The 19,120-nt window shown below is 49.4% G+C and overlaps 1 protein-coding gene across 10 annotated transcripts in view; it reads left to right on the plus strand.

The window, feature by feature from the left end:
- The window catches only part of PRRC2B (proline rich coiled-coil 2B), a 105,295-nt gene that overhangs the window by 44,658 nt on the left and 41,517 nt on the right, over window positions 1-19,120 (plus strand). For 8 of the 10 annotated variants that reach the window (XM_054998163.1, XM_054998167.1, XM_054998164.1 and 5 more), the window contains exons 4-14: window positions 231-333; window positions 751-823; window positions 916-1,059; window positions 2,346-2,587; window positions 2,944-3,065; window positions 4,951-5,093; window positions 8,221-8,311; window positions 9,389-9,581; window positions 13,371-13,683; window positions 15,328-15,512; window positions 17,929-18,130. In XM_054998163.1, the coding sequence (XP_054854138.1) occupies window positions 231-333; window positions 751-823; window positions 916-1,059; window positions 2,346-2,587; window positions 2,944-3,065; window positions 4,951-5,093; window positions 8,221-8,311; window positions 9,389-9,581; window positions 13,371-13,683; window positions 15,328-15,512; window positions 17,929-18,130 (1,811 nt within the window). Of the gene's footprint in view, window positions 1-230; window positions 334-750; window positions 824-915; window positions 1,060-2,345; window positions 2,588-2,943; window positions 3,066-4,950; window positions 5,094-8,220; window positions 8,312-9,388; window positions 9,582-13,370; window positions 13,684-15,327; window positions 15,513-17,928; window positions 18,131-19,120 lie in introns of those variants that run through there. The other 2 variants (XM_054998166.1, XM_054998172.1) reach the window with 2 other exon arrangements.

Genomic DNA, 19,120 nt, shown 5'->3' on the forward strand with positions numbered 1-19,120 from the left:
TGAGGAGCTGGTAGGAGCTGCTGGCAAGAGCCTTGACGAGGATTTGGAGGTCACGCCCTGCCAGCGAACAAGACCTCTCTGTCATGCCCCCTCTAGGTTTTCACAGTTCTTCTTTTTATCTGTGGTACCTTATGACCTGAGCCCTGACATCCTCTGACTGGGACTGACATTAAGGGTCAACTACCACGTGGCGTTCGCAGTTCTCTTGACTGCCATTCTGTGTTCCTCAGTTCCAGTGCAACAGCCGCACAGCCGCAGGAGTCGCTGCCGCAGCAGGGTTTGCCGAAATCTGTCTCCAGTTTACAGAAGCTGACCCAGTCAGTCAGTCAGGAGGTGAGTGCGAGTTGCACTGGTGGCGCCTGCATTCTGTCTGCGGAAAGGGGTCAATCAGGTTTCTCTGGAAAGACCGCAGTCGAGGTTGAAGGGCAGCACCCTTTTCTGTAAATTGCTTGTCCCTGACAGCTGGCGCTCAGAGGTAGACTGCCTCAGAATGAGGACTCTCCATTCTGTTGTAGCTGTTAGCATTGTTTGCCCAATCCACTGGAGCTAATGTCCTTGACTGGCATGGCTTTCATTAATGGGCTAGCTGGCCAGTCTCACTCTTTGTATCACAGGGATGGAGAACGGGCAGGCATGTCAAAACAGGAAGTGAGGTCATAATGGGTGGGACAAGCCCTTTGAAGCTGGATTCTCTTCCTTGAGGTAGGAACTGGAATGGGCAACCCGCTGTGTTTTACTTTTCCTCCACAGAGTACAAATTCAGTGCAAGGTGGACCAAAGTCATGGGCACAGCTGAATGGAAAGCCAGCCGGACCAGAAGGTGGTGAGTGGTGGCGTGTTTAGCCTTGGGGAGGGCGGGGGGCCCTGAAGGGATGGGCCAGCCCCTGCCTGACTGTCCTGGTGTTTCTCTGGCAGGTTCAAGGGCCTCAAACCGACTGTTATCCTTCTCTCCCGAGGAATTTCCAACGCTGAAAGCAGCTGGCGAGCAGGACAAGGCTGGCAGAGAAAAGGGCGCCTTAGATCCGTCGTATGGGCCCGGACCAAGCCTCCGCCCCCAGAGTACGTAAATGGTGGGGGCTGCTGCTTCCTGTTTCCTGTATTCAGTCTGCTCCTTGGGCGGAGCCGGTCGCTGAGGCTTTGCCACGCCAAACGGCTGCACAACGCAGAGCCGCAGAGGTTCCTGGGGTGCAGGCGGTTGTTTGCGGCTTTATCTGGAAGTGTGATGACTTCTAAGCAGCGGTTTGAGTTTGTGGCTTATTGTGAAGTGCGTGAGTGCCTCCCCAGAGCTGTGGGAGGGGGAGGGCCACAAACTGAGGAGAGAGGAGCCAGTGCTGTGGGAGCCAGCTGCCATGACAACAGCCGTGCCTCACCTGCCACAGGGGATGGTGCGAGAGGAGTGCTGGGCCCCTTGCCAGGGGACAGAGGGATCTCTCCTGGCCTCGTGAGAGAGAGCAACCGGGAAGGAGCCGAGGAGGAGGCTTGAGGGCTGGGCGCTGGCTGGGAGTTGTTTGTGGGTGAGCTGGATATGAAGCAAGGTGGCCTAGAAGTATTTGACATTTAGCAGATATTTAAGGGCTGGAGTTGATCAGGGGGGAAAAGCTCCCCCTGAAGCTAAGCTAGATAGATGCCTGGATGCTAAGTTTGGGAACAGAAAGAGGGAAGCCGGGTGTGATTTTAATCCCCTTTCTGCTGTCTGAGCCCCGGTTGGCAGACCTGTCTCCAAAGCGCTGTGCTCCATCTGTGGCCCCCTGCGTTGACATAGGCTCAGTGGTGTTGGGCCCTTGCTTTGCATGCAGAAGATCCAGGGTCAGTCCCAGGCATCTCTTCTTAAAAGGATCTCAGGCAGCAGAGCTGGGAATGAGGCCTTCCTGCTAGGAGAGAGAGAGAGTCGATTGGCAGCTTCCTCTGTAGGGTCATAGCCCCCTTTCCTCCCAGAAGCCAGGCCAGTGCTTGGGAGCTTTCCCTATCTTATTGCCTTCACAACAGCTCTGCAGGGTCCGTGAGGGTGAAGGGTGGCACGTGGCCAGAATCTGAGCAAGGCTGGATGTCTGAGCAGGTCCTCCCAGGGACTGCTGGGGCGGCCAGTGGGGAGGGTGTTGATGCAACATGGCGCCTGCCTCCTTCCCAGCAACACTGGAGGGGGCTGGCATCACATCGGAGGCCTGGGCTGCCACCAGCCAAGTCAGAGCCAAGTATAGCTTGACTTGGGACTACCCAGCATTCCTCGAACCAGCCCTGTGTCTCTGTATGGATCTGAGGCCAGCGGGGCCTCCTGGTTCCATTCTGTCCCCTCCCTTAAACAAGTGTGCCAGAAGTGGTAGCTTCCTCTCCAATTTCATTTCCAGATGTCACCAGCTGGAGGGAGGGCGGTGGGAGGAACGTAACCTCTGCCACATCTCTGACCGCCTCCCTGACTGAGCCGGGCAGCAAGACCTCTAGCGCAGGAGATGGAGCCCCCTCCTCAGCGAATGCCAGTGACCCTAAGGAGACCTCCCTTCGCCCGACTCAGCCTCTCCGCAAAGGGGCTTCACAGTTCATGGCACACGTCTACCAACCACCAACGTACCATGACATGCTACCAGCTTTTGTGAGTCCTCACCCCACCGCTGTAATAATTGATCTGGGTTCGCACTGCTTGGAATCAATTTTGTCCCAGTGGGGTTTTAACACCCCCCCCCCATTTATCCTACAAATACATGCCCTGCCTTTTATACCCCTCTTTTGAAAGAGCTGCCAGTGTGGCTTTAAAGCTCCAGCTACGCCTGTCACTGCAAACGGTAGTCCTCCTGCATGTCAGCCGCCAGGCGCAGTTTCCCCTGCGTTGCCACATCTTGTAGTGGTGAGTTCCCTAAGCTGTGTGCAGACAGTGCTGTTGTTTCTCTTCAGCCCACCAGCAGTCCAGTTCATGGGAGCTGAGGCGTTGGCGCCCTTGTTCTTTTCCAGATGTGTTCGAACCAGCCATCTGAGACTGCTGGGCCCTTGGATCGTGGTTCCTTCCCCCTCCCACAGTTTCGTCTGGAACCTCGTGTCCCTTTTAGACAGTATCAGACCAGCGACCAAGATGGGTAAGTCTGTTGTGACCACGAAGCGAGGCTCAGATCAGCACGACTGATTAATTTGTCACTCAGTGAGGGTGATACGAAAATGCTGGAGGAAACGTACCTGCGGAACAGAGCCGATTGAGAGGAATCTGAGGCAGGGCTCATTTTGAGGGGTGACGCACAGGAACGCAGTTCCAGCAGTTCCCCAAAGGGGTCACATGTCAGGTGTCCCCGCCCACCTGACTCTCGGCCATTTTGGGCCTGGGTCTGCCTGGATTGGGGCTGAAACGGCCCAGATTGGGCCTCTGACGGGTGGTGGATCACTTTCCCGCTCAGCAGCAGCCTGATCCTGACCATTTGGGGCTCCTTTTCGGCCATTTTCAGGCCGTTTGCCATTTTGGGCCAAATTTTGGCCCTAGATGGTCAGGATTGGGTCCAAAACAGCCAGGATAGGTGACGTCAGGGGGTGTGGCATATGCAAATCATTTATGCTAATGACACAGTTCTGGTGATGTCAGGGGGCGTGGCATATGCTAATGAGTGATGCCAATGATTTCCTCCAGCTCTTTTTCTACAAAATGACCCCTGATCTGAGGAATACACTTACGCACATTCAGGTTTTGTTCTGTCCCAGAGGTGGTAATGAGGGGGTCACAGCTCAGTGGCAGAGCTGTACTTTGAACATATTTTAGATTTAGTCCCTGACATCTCCAGTTCATCGAGATCTTGGCAGGGCTGGGGAAAGGGACCTCTCCCTGAGATTGTGAAGGGCTGAGCCAGTGGTGTGGCTTGTGGTCAGGCAGAAAGCACATGGTTGAGGAGAATAAGCCATAGCTTAGTGGCAGAGCACCGGCTCTGCAAGCAGACCTCATGTTTAGTCCCTGCCACCTCCAGTTGCAGTGGCTCTTAGGATGAGATCTCAGCAAGCCATTGCCCATCAGAGTTGGAATCCTAGGCTGGGTGGATCTAGGCCGTGCAGTTTAATGCAGCTTCCTGTGTTTGGATGAATTGAAAGCATTTTACGAATTCGACATTCTGTTCTTGTTTTGATACAGTGCCAGCCTAGTCCGTGTTTCAATCAAAAACTTCACCCGATTCTCAAAAATCAGTAGTATTAGGTACTCGTCCCTGAAAATCAAGATGGAACGAGATGGCGCTGTACCAGTACACATGCTTGTGAGCAGAGCTAGATTCAGAGAAAGCCTTTCCAGCCAGCTCCTCTGCTAGCACAGTGGGACAGTTGTCCCTTGTACCAGAAGGGACCCTAGCATTTGCTGGAGTGTTCGTTTATCATTTGTAATAAAGACAGTTGTGATTGATGGAGCGTGGGAACTCCTTGAAACAGTGCTGTAAGGGACCTCAGCTCCTGTAACTATGTGAGCATATAATTGAGTTGGGCCTTGCTCTTTCTACCCTGCTCTCATGATGTATCATTTGTGGAAAGTTGCATGCTATCACCACAGTGGGTTTCCTTCACTTTGCTGCTTCTCTGGGAGGTTTGTTTATTTTTATTTATTTATGTCATTTATAGTCTTCCTTTCTCACTGAGTCTCAAGGTGGATCACACAGTGTGAGATTAGTACAGTCATTACCAAGAATATTTCCATAAACAGTGCCATAGGGTAAATAGATACAAGTTCACGAAGCATAGCATTAGCAGGAATCCAATCCAACATAGTGGTGAAATCGATGGTTCCTAACTCATTAGCAGAGGTTCAGACATCATCATGGATAGCTTCCACTTCAGATATCATCACAGATAGCATGCATTGCCTTAAGAAATGATGTTACATTAAGCAGCCCTTTCTAAGAGGGCCTCTCCCCTCACGTCATAGCAGATGGGAATTTACTTTGTGCACCCACTGCCATGTTGGAGTTCACAGCAGTGCCTTTTGGTCTCATCTTACAGAAAAGAAAACAGACTTGGGATCTCGCGCCCAGCTCGCCCAGTCCGGCTTCAAGGGGAGCGGGTCCCCCGGCCCACCATCATCAATGCAGAGAACCTGAAAGGGCTGGACGCACTTGACAATGACACTGACGATGGCTGGGCAGGTAAAGTGCTCTGCAGGGCGAGCTGGTCACAGTGGATGCTCTTTTAAAGAGGGGCTCTGCCCTTCAAGAATGGTACCTTTCAGTCATAATGAAACTCTTCCATTCCCTTGACGCTGAGCTTTCCTCCCTGAAAAGACCAGCTGTGATGGGCAAGCTTCTCTTAACTCCCGTCTGTGCTGCTCGTCCCCCACTATGTGTCAGCGAGTATTGTGTTCTTTTGTGTTGATCAGGTCAGTGGTGAGGCTCAGTGGGCCTAACCTGGCTCCCGTGTGAACGCAGCCTGGTTCCAAAATCCTCTGCAGCTGGCTGCAGTTCCTGGGCAAACGAGTTGCAGTGGAAAGTGTTTCGTGGCGATAGGAAGCTTAAAATGTACTGGGTTTTAAGAGGTTTTTTTTAAGTGATGATCATCAGTAGTTTTATCATACCTTTCTGCATATTCATAGCATTTTACATACATGGTTGCGGTAATCCTTACAACAAGTCTGTAAAATAAATCAGTAGTATAGTCAACGGGGGCAGAAATTGGAGCTGAGAAAATAGCAGCATGATGGTTGTTGTGGGTTTTCCGGGCTGTATTGCCGTGGTCTTGGCCTTGTAGTTCCTGACGTTTCGCCAGCAGCTGTGGCTGGCATCTTCAGAGGTGTAGCACCAAAAGACAGAGATCTCTCGGTGTCCCAGTGTGGAAAAGATGTTGGCAGGTCATTTGTATCTACTCAGGAGGGGTGGGGTTGGGCTGAGTCATCCTGAAAGAGTTTCCCAGGGTGTGGAATGCTAATGGCGGGAGGCTTCACTGTATCCTGAGGAGGTTCTTTTGCATATGGATTGGTGCTTGATGTGCTAACCTACATCTTTTCCACACTCTGACACTCTGAGATCTCTGTCTTTTGGTGCTACACCTCTGAAGATGCCAGCCACAGCTGCTGGCAAAATGTCAGGAACTACAATGCCAAGACCACGGCAATACAGCCCGGAAAACCCACAACAACCATCGTTCTCCGGCCGTGAAAGCCTTCGACAATACAAAATAGCAGCAGTTTGTGACAGAGTTGAGATTTGAACCAGGAACTTTTGGGTCCTTGCTCTGCCTCTTAAGCTTTACACGAACTTCAGAGTGGTAGGTTGAGGTTAAGTATGAAGAAATATTCTCTAAGATAAGGAAATGTTGGTTCGAGAGCTTGGGGAATCTCCTTCTTGTGTTGGGACCCCTGAGATGGTTGTTGCTGGTAGACTCTGGAGCTGCATTCAGACAGAACATTAAATTGTGGCTTGTTTAAAGTGTGGTGTGTATGTTTAACAAACATTGTTGCCTGCCAGGTGCTCACTTTGTGCATAAATCTGGCTTTGTCTGCTTCAGACTTTCTCTCCAGCTCCTGGCTGGGAGGACAATCTCCCTAGACTTTAATCTCTGAGACCAGATGCCTTGTGAATTCAGATGTCATGACAAACCACATTTAGGGCAAGCTCTGGCGAACAAAACCAGCAACAAACCCTAGTTTGAAATCCTCGTTTGGAGCCAGCCTGGTTTGTTAGATCATCTGCATGGATACCTGGGTGTGTCATGCCAAGTTTATAAACTACAGCTTTGCAAAGTCTGCCCAGAGCAGTCACTTCCAAGGTGCCTTCAGCCAAGCTGTGCCTGTTGGTCTCCCCTTGCCCATGGAACCTAAGCAACAGCTGGAGGAAGGAGCTGTTACTTGTCTTTCTTATCAGTGCATAGGAGGGGTCTCCTTTCCAAGCAAGGAGGGTTGTGTGCATGTGTAGCATACTATGACCACCCCCCTCAATTCTCATTTACTCTGATCTCCAAGTTTGCATGTGCTGCAGTGGGATTGACACTGCTGCGCATGAGAAGCTCCACCAAAAGCACAGGTGATGCAAAAGGTCAAGTGATTTGGAAAAGGTGGGGAGTAGTCTGAGTTCTAGAAAATATGAGAGACTAACAACAAAGCCCATTGTGGGGGAAAATACAACGGGCTCTAGAAAGGGGAGGGCAGGCAAGTGGGCATTCCCTTCTCCTCCTCACTGATCCCAGCCGGATGAAGGCGCCGGGGGGTGGGGTGGGGGTGGGCAATGCCACCTCCTCTGCACCTGATCCCCAGCCGAGTGAAGTGGGGGTGGGCAATGCCACCTGCTCTGCGCCTGATCCCAGCCGGGTGAATAGGGGAGCGGGCATTGCCTGCTGCTGTGCACCTGATCCTGGCTGGGTAGAGGGGGGGCAGGCATTGCCACCTACTCCACTCCTGATCCTGGCCAGGTAAAGCGGGGGTGGGCATTGCCTTCTACTCTGTGCCTGATTCCAGCTGGGTGAAGAAGGGATGGGCATTGCTGCCTGCTCTGTGCCTGATTCTGGCAGATTGAACGGGGGTGCAGGCATTGCCTCCTGCTCCATGTCTGACTAGGCCAGGTGAAGAGGGCGGGCATTGTCACCTCCTTGCCTGATCCAGGCTGGGTGAAGGGGGATGGGCATTGCCTCATGCTCCGCTCCTGATCCCGGCCAACTGAAGGGGTGGACATTGTCACTTGTTCCTCGCCTGATCCTGGCCAGTGAAGGGGGGGCGGGCATTGCCACCTGTTCTGTTTCTGATCCTGGCTGGGTGAAGGAGGGGGCGGGAATTTCCCCCTGCTTTGCGCCTGATTTCGGCCTGGGCTTCCCACCGCGGCACGCTCTCTGGAGGTCTGGCTTGCCTCATCTGCGCTTCCCTCCACAGCAGTGCCCTCTGGAGGCGCACCAGGGTAGGAAGTAAGTCGTCTTGAATACGCTTAGCCTTTTATATAGTGTGATACTGCTTCCGGTGTAGTATCTCTTACTTTGGGGCACATATTCACCGACAAACCAGAGAACATCAATTCATGTAAGAAAACGGAGGAAAACATCCAGAGAACTGCCACAGAAGAATTAACTTTAGAAAATGGCAGGATGTGTTTTGCAGAGGCAAAAAGTGATGAGACTCTCTGCAAAGGGTTGAAAAGGAATATGCTGTTGGGTGAAAATGGCCTGTTAGTTTCCGGAATCGAAGCTGCTTTCTACCATATCTCTTGTCTTTGTTGCATGAGTTCCTCCAGGGCTACCAGACCTCATCCATTTTTGTCTCTCTTCTCTGCCTTCCTCTCCTTATTGCTGTGGCAGGCATCCACGACGAAGTGGACTATTCTGAGAAACTCAAGTTCAGTGAGGATGAAGAGGAAGAAGAAACCCACAAAGATGGGAGGCAAAAGTGGTAAGAGAAATTCTGTGGGTTGTGGGGGGACAAAGCAGTTGCGTGTCCGGATGGAGCAGGAGGGAGTGTTCTGGCCCCAGACGCAACTGGATGTGTGGGTGCTGCATCCACTTGCATATGTCTGCTGCCTGGAGGCACAGCCCCTTCACCCCCTGGTCAGGAACGTTTGTTCCCTATCATGGGGACAGAGCTTGTGGGTGTACGCCTCGTCAGCCCTGCTGCCTGTGTGTGGTGAAGATACACAAGAGGAGGTATGACCAGGGACTTCTGTTCCGCTCCCTGCTTGCTGGCCCTGCCCCACCCATATATTGTGCTTATTAAGTTGGTTTGGGTTGGTTGTGTGGCTGAGCCTTCCCTCCTCTCCCTGTCTGATGTAATTCAGTTTTTGTTTCTTCTTAAATGCAACCCACAGTTTGTTGCTATGGACAAACTGCGGGATGTTCTGTGCCCTCCAAACCAGGATTGCATACTGGCATCGTGAGGTGGGGCTTCTAACCCTGGTTTGGAGAGCAAGTGCCAGTCTCAGTTTGCCATTGCATTGGAACCTGCAAACAAATAGCAAATTATAGCTTGAGCTAAAGAAGTAACTAGTTGACTGGGGTGGGGCGGGGTGCGCACAGTGCTCATCTTTGTAGTGGCTGGTTGCAGTTTGGCCTTGCATCTGAAATAGTCCCAGTGTAGTTTGAGCAGAACGTGGATGGCAACTTGGCCGGGCCAGAGCAGAGGGTAGACAGCTGCATCCTCGGGGCTTATTTGAAGGGCAGCAGTATTGAGCTCCTTGGGTTTACTCAGGCAGAGTAAAATCTGGCAGCCTCTTAGTGAGCTTAGGAGAGGTGCCATAACACGGCCATGCTAAACATGCAGTTCCATCCCTGTGCATGTGGTTAATGTCTCTAGGGGTGGTGTGTGTGTGAGAGAGGCCCAACAACCTTCTGGTCTCTCCCAGCCCTCTGAGATGGCAACAGGTCACCATCTGTCTCAGGGTTTTGTGTGTGTGTGTGTGTGAGAGAGAGAGAGAGAGAGAGATGTTGAAGCCCAGTTGGAACTGCTGAGCATCCCAGGTGCCTGAATTGGCAGGAACAGCTGGGACCTTCGGAGGCAGCGGCAGCTCTCCCTGAGCTCAGCAGACAGCACAGATGCCAGACACCCCCCAGAGGAAGGAAAACCCTGGGGCGACCCAGCCAGCCTGTCTCGGCCAATCCGAAAAGCGCAAGAAAGCCTGCCGCTTTCGAGGAAGGTGAATGGTTGGGCTCCCCTTTCGGATTATCAGGTACTCAGCATTTCACATGCTATTGGCTTCTCTTCAAAGGGTGCTAGCTCTTCATTTCTGTTAAGGGCAAAAGAAGGGGCTCTGTGGGGGAAGGACTGCGGCTCAGGGGAAGGGCCTCTGCTTGGCACGTAGAAGATTCCAGGTTCAGTCCTTGGCATCTCCAGTTAAAGGACCAGATGATGTGAAAGACCCTGAGGAGCCAGTGCCCGTCTGAGTATTCAGTACTGACCTGGATGGTCTGACTCCGTTTGAGGCAGCTCCTTGTGTGTTCATGTGTAAGCGAGTAGTAAAACTTGTGGATTGTAGCACTTCACGCTTCCAGGGTGTGAGGGGGGATGTGGGGGCGTTGCATGTCCGAATGCTTCCCCATGTTTTAAGAAACAAGAGCAAACACTTCTTCAGCTGGAAAAGTAGCATGTCAGGAACGAGGCCAGGCTTCTCCCTGATAGGCTGCCTCTCTGTGTCCAGGTTTTTGGCAGAGATTTCATGCTGGGCCTTAGGTTCAGGCTGCACGTGATGCTCAGTCACATGAAGGTTTCGCCTCCCTTTCTTTTTTAAATCCAAAGTAATTATTGGAAGCTTCAATCTGAATGATTGTCCGTGGTACAGAAGCTTTTGCCTTCAAGGACTATTTTCTGTCAAAATGTACCACTGTGTGGTGAAAACTTCAGGCAGGAACCTCTCTGTAGTTGTCTGCTCCAAGTTGCAGTTGCCTGCAGCTGCTTCGGGTAAAAAGGAAGGGGGGGAAAGAGCAGCCATTCACAAGAATGAGAACTGCATGCCGTCAAGAAGCCCTTAACTGTCTTGCTTTGGCAGCAGATACACTAAAACTGGAACGATAAATAGACTGTTTTAATTCTCTCCACGTTTTGGTACCCACAGGAAAAAAACTTCAGTTGGGTTATTCCCTTTGCAACCAGTGTGCTTAAAGCATGCTAATTTTTCATGCTTCATAACCAAACGGCGCTCCATTCGGACAGATGTTCATTGCCTGTGAGGGTCACTGATTTCATATTTGCACAGATCTCTAACTTGTGGAGTCTGTACGCACTCCCCCCCCCCCCGAGATGGAGATCATGCTGGGCACACTTTGCAATGATTCTGGCACAACAGTGAGAAGTTGTTAGCTGGTTACCTGGCCCAGGTGGGGGACCTCCCGGAGTTCTTTTGTTTCTGCAGTTGACCATCTTCTAGTTAGTTACGTTTCAGTTGAAGGTGGTGTTCTCTTTTCCCTTTGACCAGATTAATTCTGACACACATTCGCGGATTTTTCTATAAACTTGCAGAGATTCTTGGGATTGTGTCTGGTTTTTTTTTAAAATGAACATAGTAAAATACAGCAGTGTAATATTTATAACGAATGTATCAATGACTAAGCATTATACTGATTGAAAAAAGAAAACAGTTGCATCAAATAGATCAGTAAGAATTGGGAGATCCATGAAGCAAGGTTTACGCATCATGGCACCTCATTCTTTATGCCCTTTCAAACTGAGCCATCCAAACCTGAAAAGCAAACTACCATTGTGAGAAAAAGGTAGATCTGCGCGTTGTGTTGGTATTTCCTATTCTAGCACATCACAAACATTACCCTCTTTTTAATATATATATATATATCCAACTGTGAATTGATTCCAGGTCTTATATAACAAGATAATTTTTTTTAAAGTTATTTTTGAACAATGCAAAAAGATTCATCTTTTGTATAACAAGTTGATGTAACCAACAAACCAAAGGTGGGAACGGTCACAATTGAAAACCAAGCTGAAGTGTAAGCATACAGGAGAGGAGATCGAGAAAGGATAGAGGTTTTGCCCAGGATTAAAATAAGGAAATTCACATGTTATACGACTCCTGCTTCATATATAAAAAATAGGTTTCATTGGCAAATGTATGGAGGCTTTTGAAGAAGCGTGTATATAGCGAAACGGGATACTTAGCCAGGCACACCCGTTGCCACTCTCCCGCCGGGAGAAACCCCCAACTGCTCGCGGGGGTTTGCTCCCTGTATGATTATTACTAAATTGGATGTACAACACGTTGCCTGAGATGAACCAGTAAAAGAATTTTGAAAACGAATTTGCGTCCTTTCACGGTCCTTTTTCACTTCAGCTTGGTTAACAAGTTAATGTAGCCAGCAGTGCAGTACTAACCTGATGCCAAAATGCGGCGGCTTGACTTTTTTCCAGCAGGTGGCTGTGTACATCCGAGCTGCTGTAATTAAATCCCAAAGGATTTCTAAATTCACTGTTCAGTTCTGCTTTTTAAAAAATACCCTAATAAGAGCACCTTACAAAGCACGTAAAAGAAGTCTACACTGAAGCTCATGCAGCCCTAAGGGAGTGTGCCTTTTATATAATCGAAAAGAGTCCAGTAGCACCTTTAAGACTAACCAACTTTACTGTAGCATAAGCTTTCGAGAATCACAGTGCTCTTCGTCAGATGCGTGGAGGGCAAGACTCTTACGCTCCACGCATCTGACGAAGAGAACTGTGATTCTCAAAAGCTTATGCTACAGTAAAGTTGGTTAGTCTTAAAGGTGCTACTGGACTCTTTTCGATTTTGCTACTACAGATTAACACGGCTAACTCCTCTGGATCTATGCTTTTTATATATGCACCTTAGGTGTGAATATATCCACCAATGGAGTTAAGCGTATTTGGGCATTTGCTTATTACCACTCCAGGAGGGTTCACTTTTGCTAGAGTGTGACTGAAAGAATACCGGAATACCAGACTTGCTTCGGAGCAAGTCAAATGTTTCCAGTGTCTGTCTGAAATAGTTGGATAACATTTTTTTGTAGTACATCAGGAGTTAGATAGCAAAAATGGGAACATTTTCTTGACGGTGTCTTTCCAACGAATAGGTTGACATTTACAAGGATGGGAATCTGCTTGACAAGTGGTATAAAAAGGTTACTAAATGAAATACCCTTATTGTAAAGAGAGAACCCAGACCTCAGTCCCTGCTAGAAATATTGCTTGGGTGGGTGGGAGCTTATTGTAGAAGAAGCGCCACATTTCTGGTTAAGCAAGAGAAGAGCTTGAGAGCCAAGGTCCTGGAAGGAGAAGTCAGGCTCGGAATATGGGGAATACTGGGCGGGTAGAGGCAGCTGGAGGAGACTGTAGAGATTCTGGCCGTCTTTCTCCACCCCTGTTCTCTTTGAGCTTATCTCTTCCCATCTTTTACGGCTTATTGTCCCTCCTCCTCCTTCTCCACCTTGAAGACAATTTGCTATCAAAGGAGAAATGAGACAAGCAGAGCTTGAGCAGAGGACATAGGCAAGATCCTCTGCATTCGACTCTGTCTAAAATGCCACGTGCGGCCAGTTTCTTAATTGATAGAAGAATATGCTGCCCGGCTCTGCTGACTTGCCTTCGATGGAGAAGTTGAGAACCTCTCTTTGCTAGATCATACTGGGGTCCAACTAACCTATCACCCTATTTCCCAGAGTGGCCAACCAGCTTCCTCCATGGGCCTACAAGCAGGGACACCGAGGCCAAAGCCTGTCTCTGTTGCTGCCCTCAAGTAACAAATTCAGAGGTACACTACACATTTAACCATCATGCTTAGTAGCCATTGGTGAACTTATTCTCCATGGATTTTGCCTAATCCCTTTTCAAACCCTTACCCTATAAGAGTTGCCGGTGTAATTTCCTGAGGGAGGGAGTTCCACTGGTTAGAAAACGAATACAGTTGGTACCTCTGTCTTCAAAACACAGGTTTTGAAATTGTCTTTTAAAAAATCTTGCTTCCTCCTCTTCGTTGGGCTTCCTCCTCTTTTGCCAGAAGCCCCCGCTAGCATGCCTGAGGCAACAGTCTTCCGAGGAGAAGGAGGAGAAGCTTCCCTTGCGGCAGAAGTTTATCCATTCTGAGATGTCTGAGGCTGTGGAACGGGCCAGGAGGCGACGTGAGGAAGAAGAACGGCGAGCCCGGGAGGAGCGCCTGGCTGCCTGTGCTGCCAAACTCAAAGAGCTGGACCAGAAGTGCAGGTTGGCCCAGAAAGGAGGAGAAAACCCCAAGCACGCCGAGACCGAAGAGTCCAGGGCCTCAGGGGGGGAGAAGAATGTCGTGCCTGAGAACAGCCATGTGATCCGAAGAGGTATGACTGCACTTGTTGGGGTACAGAACACAAAGCGAGGTGTTGTAAAGAACAATCGGGAAGTGTCTTGAGCAGGGGTGACCAGTCATTCAGATCAGCAATTCCTCTGCTTCATTGAGCCAGCATGGTGCCGGGCTTAGAACACCGAACTAAGACTGGGGAAACCTGAGTTCAAATCCTCACTCTGCCATGAAGCTTGAGGTGATCTTGAGCTTGCAGCATTCACTCATCGTGACCTACCTTGTAACGAGCTTTTGCCCGTGTCTGAAACTAAGCTTCTACTAGCCAAAAGAAAGATGCATCTTTTCTCTTGGAAAGCTTTCAGCAATTAGTTCTCAGACCTGTCAAACAGATAAGTTCTTTGAACCACCTGTTTATCAGTACATTTATTTATATAGGGTTCAATATTGCTTTGCAACTCCTCATCAAACACACAGACACCTGTCTAGAGTTTATTTCGCTTTATTGAAAATACACCCTAGTTTTTTAATGAAGCAAGTAATCAAAATATAAATGGCTATTAATATAAATCCTATAAAAACAGAACACAGAAAGGCAATAAGAAATAAGTTTGCTAACATTTCTTAATAAATTCCAAGTTTAACATAATCAACGTTTCTATGAAATGCATAAGTAAAAATAAGTTCTCACCTAAATTCTCTCGAGATTTCTTCCATCAGAGCTCTGCCATTCTATCTGAGTTTGCAATTTTATACATCATCATATGCAAATATTTAAGATCTATTCACATGATAGCACAAACAAATAATGATTGGTTTGACGCTTCACTGCATATTCATAATTTCTATTGTACAACCTTCCAATTAGTAAAAAATCACGTTATCCTCAAACTTGCAAAACAAAACTATAAATCTCTGAGAAGTGTCAGAAAAAGTTAAGTTGAGAGATCACCATTGGTTGAATCTCTGATAGAGGAACATTAATCTCGATAGAGTCCACTATTTTAATTAACTGTCAAAAGATTAAAGCACACCTGTTAGAATTACCTAACACATAGAAAAAAACACACAGACGGTTCATGCAAAGTCTGAACATCCATCTAGAATACAAGTGCTTGGCCTAGTATTGCTCAGTATTGATTATTGTCATGTGCTTTTATCTATATTGGTGCAACAACCTCACAGGTGTGTTGCAAGGATAAAATGGAGAAGGGGAGAACCTTGTTTTCTGCCCTGAATTTCTTGGAGGAAAGAGCTCCTCCAAGAGGAGTGTGATTGCCCGCTGTGAGCAATGTCCTTGTATGCTGCCCAAAAATAAAGTATAATTAAAAAACAGAAGGCTCCCATGAACCCAAACTGCCCACAGAGGAGACTGGCCTGCTTTGATCACTGCACGAGTCACTGCTCTCACCTGCGCTTGCCTTGTGGCAGTGAATGCTGCTGCATTTGTTGCCAGTGGATTATTCAGTCCACTGTGCCGATGCGGAATTGCAGTACACATGTAGAACATCAGGTTTCCTAGAAAGCAATGTCCCTTGAATTCCTTGCAGGTTTGGGGGAGGGCTGGTCGTTCCAATAACACTGGGGAAGAGCAACCATGCTTACAACATGTACAATCCCTCTAAGAAATGCAAGAGCTGTTCAGCCTAGGCTCACGTCTGTTTTTCCCCTCTCTCCTTCCCAGCAAATCCTGACTTTCATAGCCAGGAAGCCTCGTCTGGTTACGTGGAAGAAGAGAGTGCTGTCGCATCAATGGCTCATCGGAGCAGCAGTGAGGAGGAGCTTCGAGAGGCTGCGTCTCCAGGCCAAGAATTCAACAAGTACCCCAAATCTCTCCCGCCTCGGTTCCAGCGGCAACAGCAACAGCAGGTGAGAGGGTCTGGTCTGATTCTATGCAGAAGTGACAGCAGCGGTATGGGGCGGGACAGGGTTCCTTGGGTGACAGCAGAGGAGGGCATAGAATCATAGAATCATAGAGTTGGAAGGGGCCATACAGACCATCTAGTCCAACCCCCTGCCCAGTGCAGGATCAGCCTAAAGCATCTCTGACAAGTATTCATCCAGCCTCTTCTTGAAGGGGAGCTCTCTCCCTCTCTCAGCTCACCACCTCCCTAGGCAGCTGAGTCCACTTTTGAACTACTCTGACCGTGAAAAGGTTTTTCCTAATTTCCTGCTGGTCCTCATTCCTTTGGAGTCTCCAGTACAGCTGATGGGACCCCCGCCACACTCCTCATCGTTGAGCCACAGTCAGGGCTGCAGATGAGAGGGAGAGATGGGCTCTATGGATGAACACTTCGGGTTTCTGATTTCGGTTTTTAACCCGAATTGGGCCTGATTTGGAAAGATTGAGGATTCCCAAATCGGCCCCAGCATTGCTAAGCTCTTTTGGGTATCCCGAAGCAAAGCTTTCTGAAGCAATTCATATCGCTTCGGGAAGCTTCGGGAAAAGTGGCAGCAGCCATGCCCGCAGCACTTTTCTAGGTGTTTGCATTGCAAACAGTAGTAAAGCTACTTGCTTTCAAACTTCCCGCCCTGCCGTTTTCTCCCCCGGTGGGAAGGGGAGGAGGTGGCAAGCAGCAAGTAAAGTGTTGCTTTGAGCTTCAGTGTGCTCTATAAAGATTCTCGAATCTTTATGGCGCATACCAGAGTAATGTAAACACCCAAATCCCAAAGCGATTTGCCACTTTGGGATTTGGGTTATTCCAAATTGTTTTCCCGCTTCAAGCGGGAAACTCGAGTGATTTTCGGGTGCACACCCCTAATGGGCTCATTTGCAGGTAGATCCATTGCTGGACTGGGCCCCAGGCTGAAATCTCCTTAAGGTGAGCTTGCCATAAGTTGGTCTTCCGTGCAGTTGAAGAGGTAGTCATCTAGAAGTGCGGTTCAGAGGTGAATTCTTTGCCATTCAACCCCCCCACCCCCCGCACCTTTTCAAGTGTGGCCTAGTCTAGGATGCATTCCAGACATTGAAGCCATTGTGGGGGGTGATGGGCATCAAGAAAAGGAGGTGCAGGGGTAGAAGTTGAGGAAATTGTTGTGGGATTGGCATCACTTTTTGTGGGGAAAATTATGGAATATTTTTTCACTCTTTTTTCCAGTGCGCTCATGGGATTGTTCTTGCTACTCCCCCCCCACCCCCGGCTGCCATTTATCCCCACAGCAGCTCTGTGAGGGACTTTACTTTAGAGCGTACGAATGGTCTAAAGTCATCTAGTCAGTTTAATGACTGAGTGGGGATTTGAACCTAACTTCCCCTACCCAAGAAGGGAGGAAATCCATCATCCGCTGAGGGTCTGAAGAACTGAGCGCCTGGCCCAGGCCAGAGTTCACTGGCCCTCTCTCCACTCCTGTCTGGTTCACCAGCTCTCTATGCCAGAGTAGTAAGAAGCGCAGGTTGGGAGCATCCAGGCAGCCCTCCGTCAGGCTCAGGTCCAGTTTTCAGCTGAGAATCTTCTCCCTCAGGACCATTTTGTTTTGAACAGGATGAAAAGGAAGGGCAGAAGATATTACAGTTCTGAGGTAGCAGAGTGGGCTGCACCACTTGGGTCAGCAAGTGGGACATACCATTTGTTGAGAAGAAATTCCTTGCAATTAGAAAATAACCTCATCAGATAGGAAGGTGCTAGCAAAGTTGGATCCCTGCTGCACTAGTATTCCTCTTGCAGGGAAATAATCAAAAGTTGGTACACTCCACTCTACCGGTTTATTCTACTGCTTGGGTTCATCCAGCTTTTGATTGGGAGCAAACTGGGGTGCTAAGATCATTGAACCTCTTTATTAAGAAATGAAACTCTCTTTCTGATGAAGTTTCTTCTCTCCCCACCCTCCGCTTCTGCTTTTCATAAATTGGGACCCCTCATTCATTATCTTCCCTCTGTGAATCAGTGCTACCAGGAAGCAAGGCATTGGGGTTTTGGCACCGCCGCAAGGGGTGGCAGAGGAGAGAGAAACCCAAACGGCTACTCTGTTGGCAAGTTCATCATATAAGCACCATTAAAATAAACATGAGCTTCACGAGAGCGCTGCTTATTCCAATGAGGCTTGTGCTGGGGAATGCTCCCAGTGGGTGGGGTGGGGGGGGATACATTTGTGTGCTCGTTCGTTCGCTTCCTGTCCTGTGTTTCTGGACTCCCAGAGGGGTTTACCGTTCATGGACAGAGTTGCCCTCAGCGGTGGCATGCAGGCTGCGTCCTCTTTCTGCACAGCTGCTCCCCGTGTGCTGCTGTCGGTGCACTCGATGAAGGACCACAGGTGCCAGTTGGAATCTTGCTCTTTTTCGTTGTAGGATCAGTTGTACAAGATGCAGGGCTGGCAGCAGCCCCAGGTCTACCCTCCGTCGTCTCATCCTCAGCGAACCTTCTACCCGGCACATCCACAGATGTTGGGCTTTGATCCGCGCTGGATGATGATGCCTTCTTACATGGATCCCCGCGTGGCCCAGGGACGCCCGCCGGTGGACTTCTATCCTTCTGCCCTCCATCCGTCAGGTAAGGATTTGAATTTCCTCCCCCCTCCTAATTTCATTACTCTTTCTGCCAACACAAACGAACTTTCCTGGGCTGCCGCTCTGGATCTGTCCTTCTAGTCAGCAGCCTCTGCCGGTTGCCTGAACAGGAGTGAGACCATCAACACGTGAAGTTAAATTGGACCATTGACCCCAGTTAATGGTTGGCTTGCACAGTCAGCCCCTCTCCTGGACCTCAAACAATGAGAGGTCTTCCTTTGATGCCTGCTAGTGGAAAGCCTTTAACTGGAGATACCAGGAACTGAACTGGGAACCTTCTGTGTGCAGAGCAGGTGCGCTGCCACTGAGCCACGGCCCCACCCCTAATTGAGGCAGAAAGATTGGGATTGGGGGGGGGGAGAGGAGTAGGAAGTAGTGATGCATTTAAACAAGGATTTGTCTCTATTATCACTGCAAAAACGTGCACGAGTCTGGCAAAATAATTACGTGACTAGGTGGTACTGCTTTTTGCTTCTGCCTGAACCTGAAGTGGAGTAGTAGTCCCCACAGGAGGTGGCGAACTGAGGGAGGCTCCTTTGACGTGGAGTGCCGCTGCTCTTTCTGTATACGGGGCACAAACTCCTCCCTGCCTGCTGGGCTCTTCTGTGTTGGGGCAGCTGCTCTGGATGCTGTACCAAGTGGAACTTAGAGATACATGATCTGAACTCGCCTGCCTGATCTGCCCTCTGCCTCCCCCAGCAGCAGCTGCTCTCTTCTGCCTCTCCTGCCACTGCAGCACCTGTTCGTTTTTGCACTTCTGACTCTGTCCCAGTTGGCACTTTACCTCCAGCCACTGCTGTGTTTCATTGTATCCCCCAGAACTAATAATGTGCATTTGAATGTGTAACACTTCTTCCATTCTTTAAAAATTTTGCCATGGCTATTTTCTAGCGGGGGGTGGGTGGGTGGGCGGGGGGGGGGTCCGTACTCCTAAGGCATTGATCCCATCAGATACACATATTCATCATGGGGG

This window comes from Eublepharis macularius, chromosome 14 (genome assembly GCF_028583425.1).
Source record: "Eublepharis macularius isolate TG4126 chromosome 14, MPM_Emac_v1.0, whole genome shotgun sequence".
Lineage (NCBI taxonomy): Eukaryota > Metazoa > Chordata > Lepidosauria > Squamata > Eublepharidae > Eublepharis > Eublepharis macularius.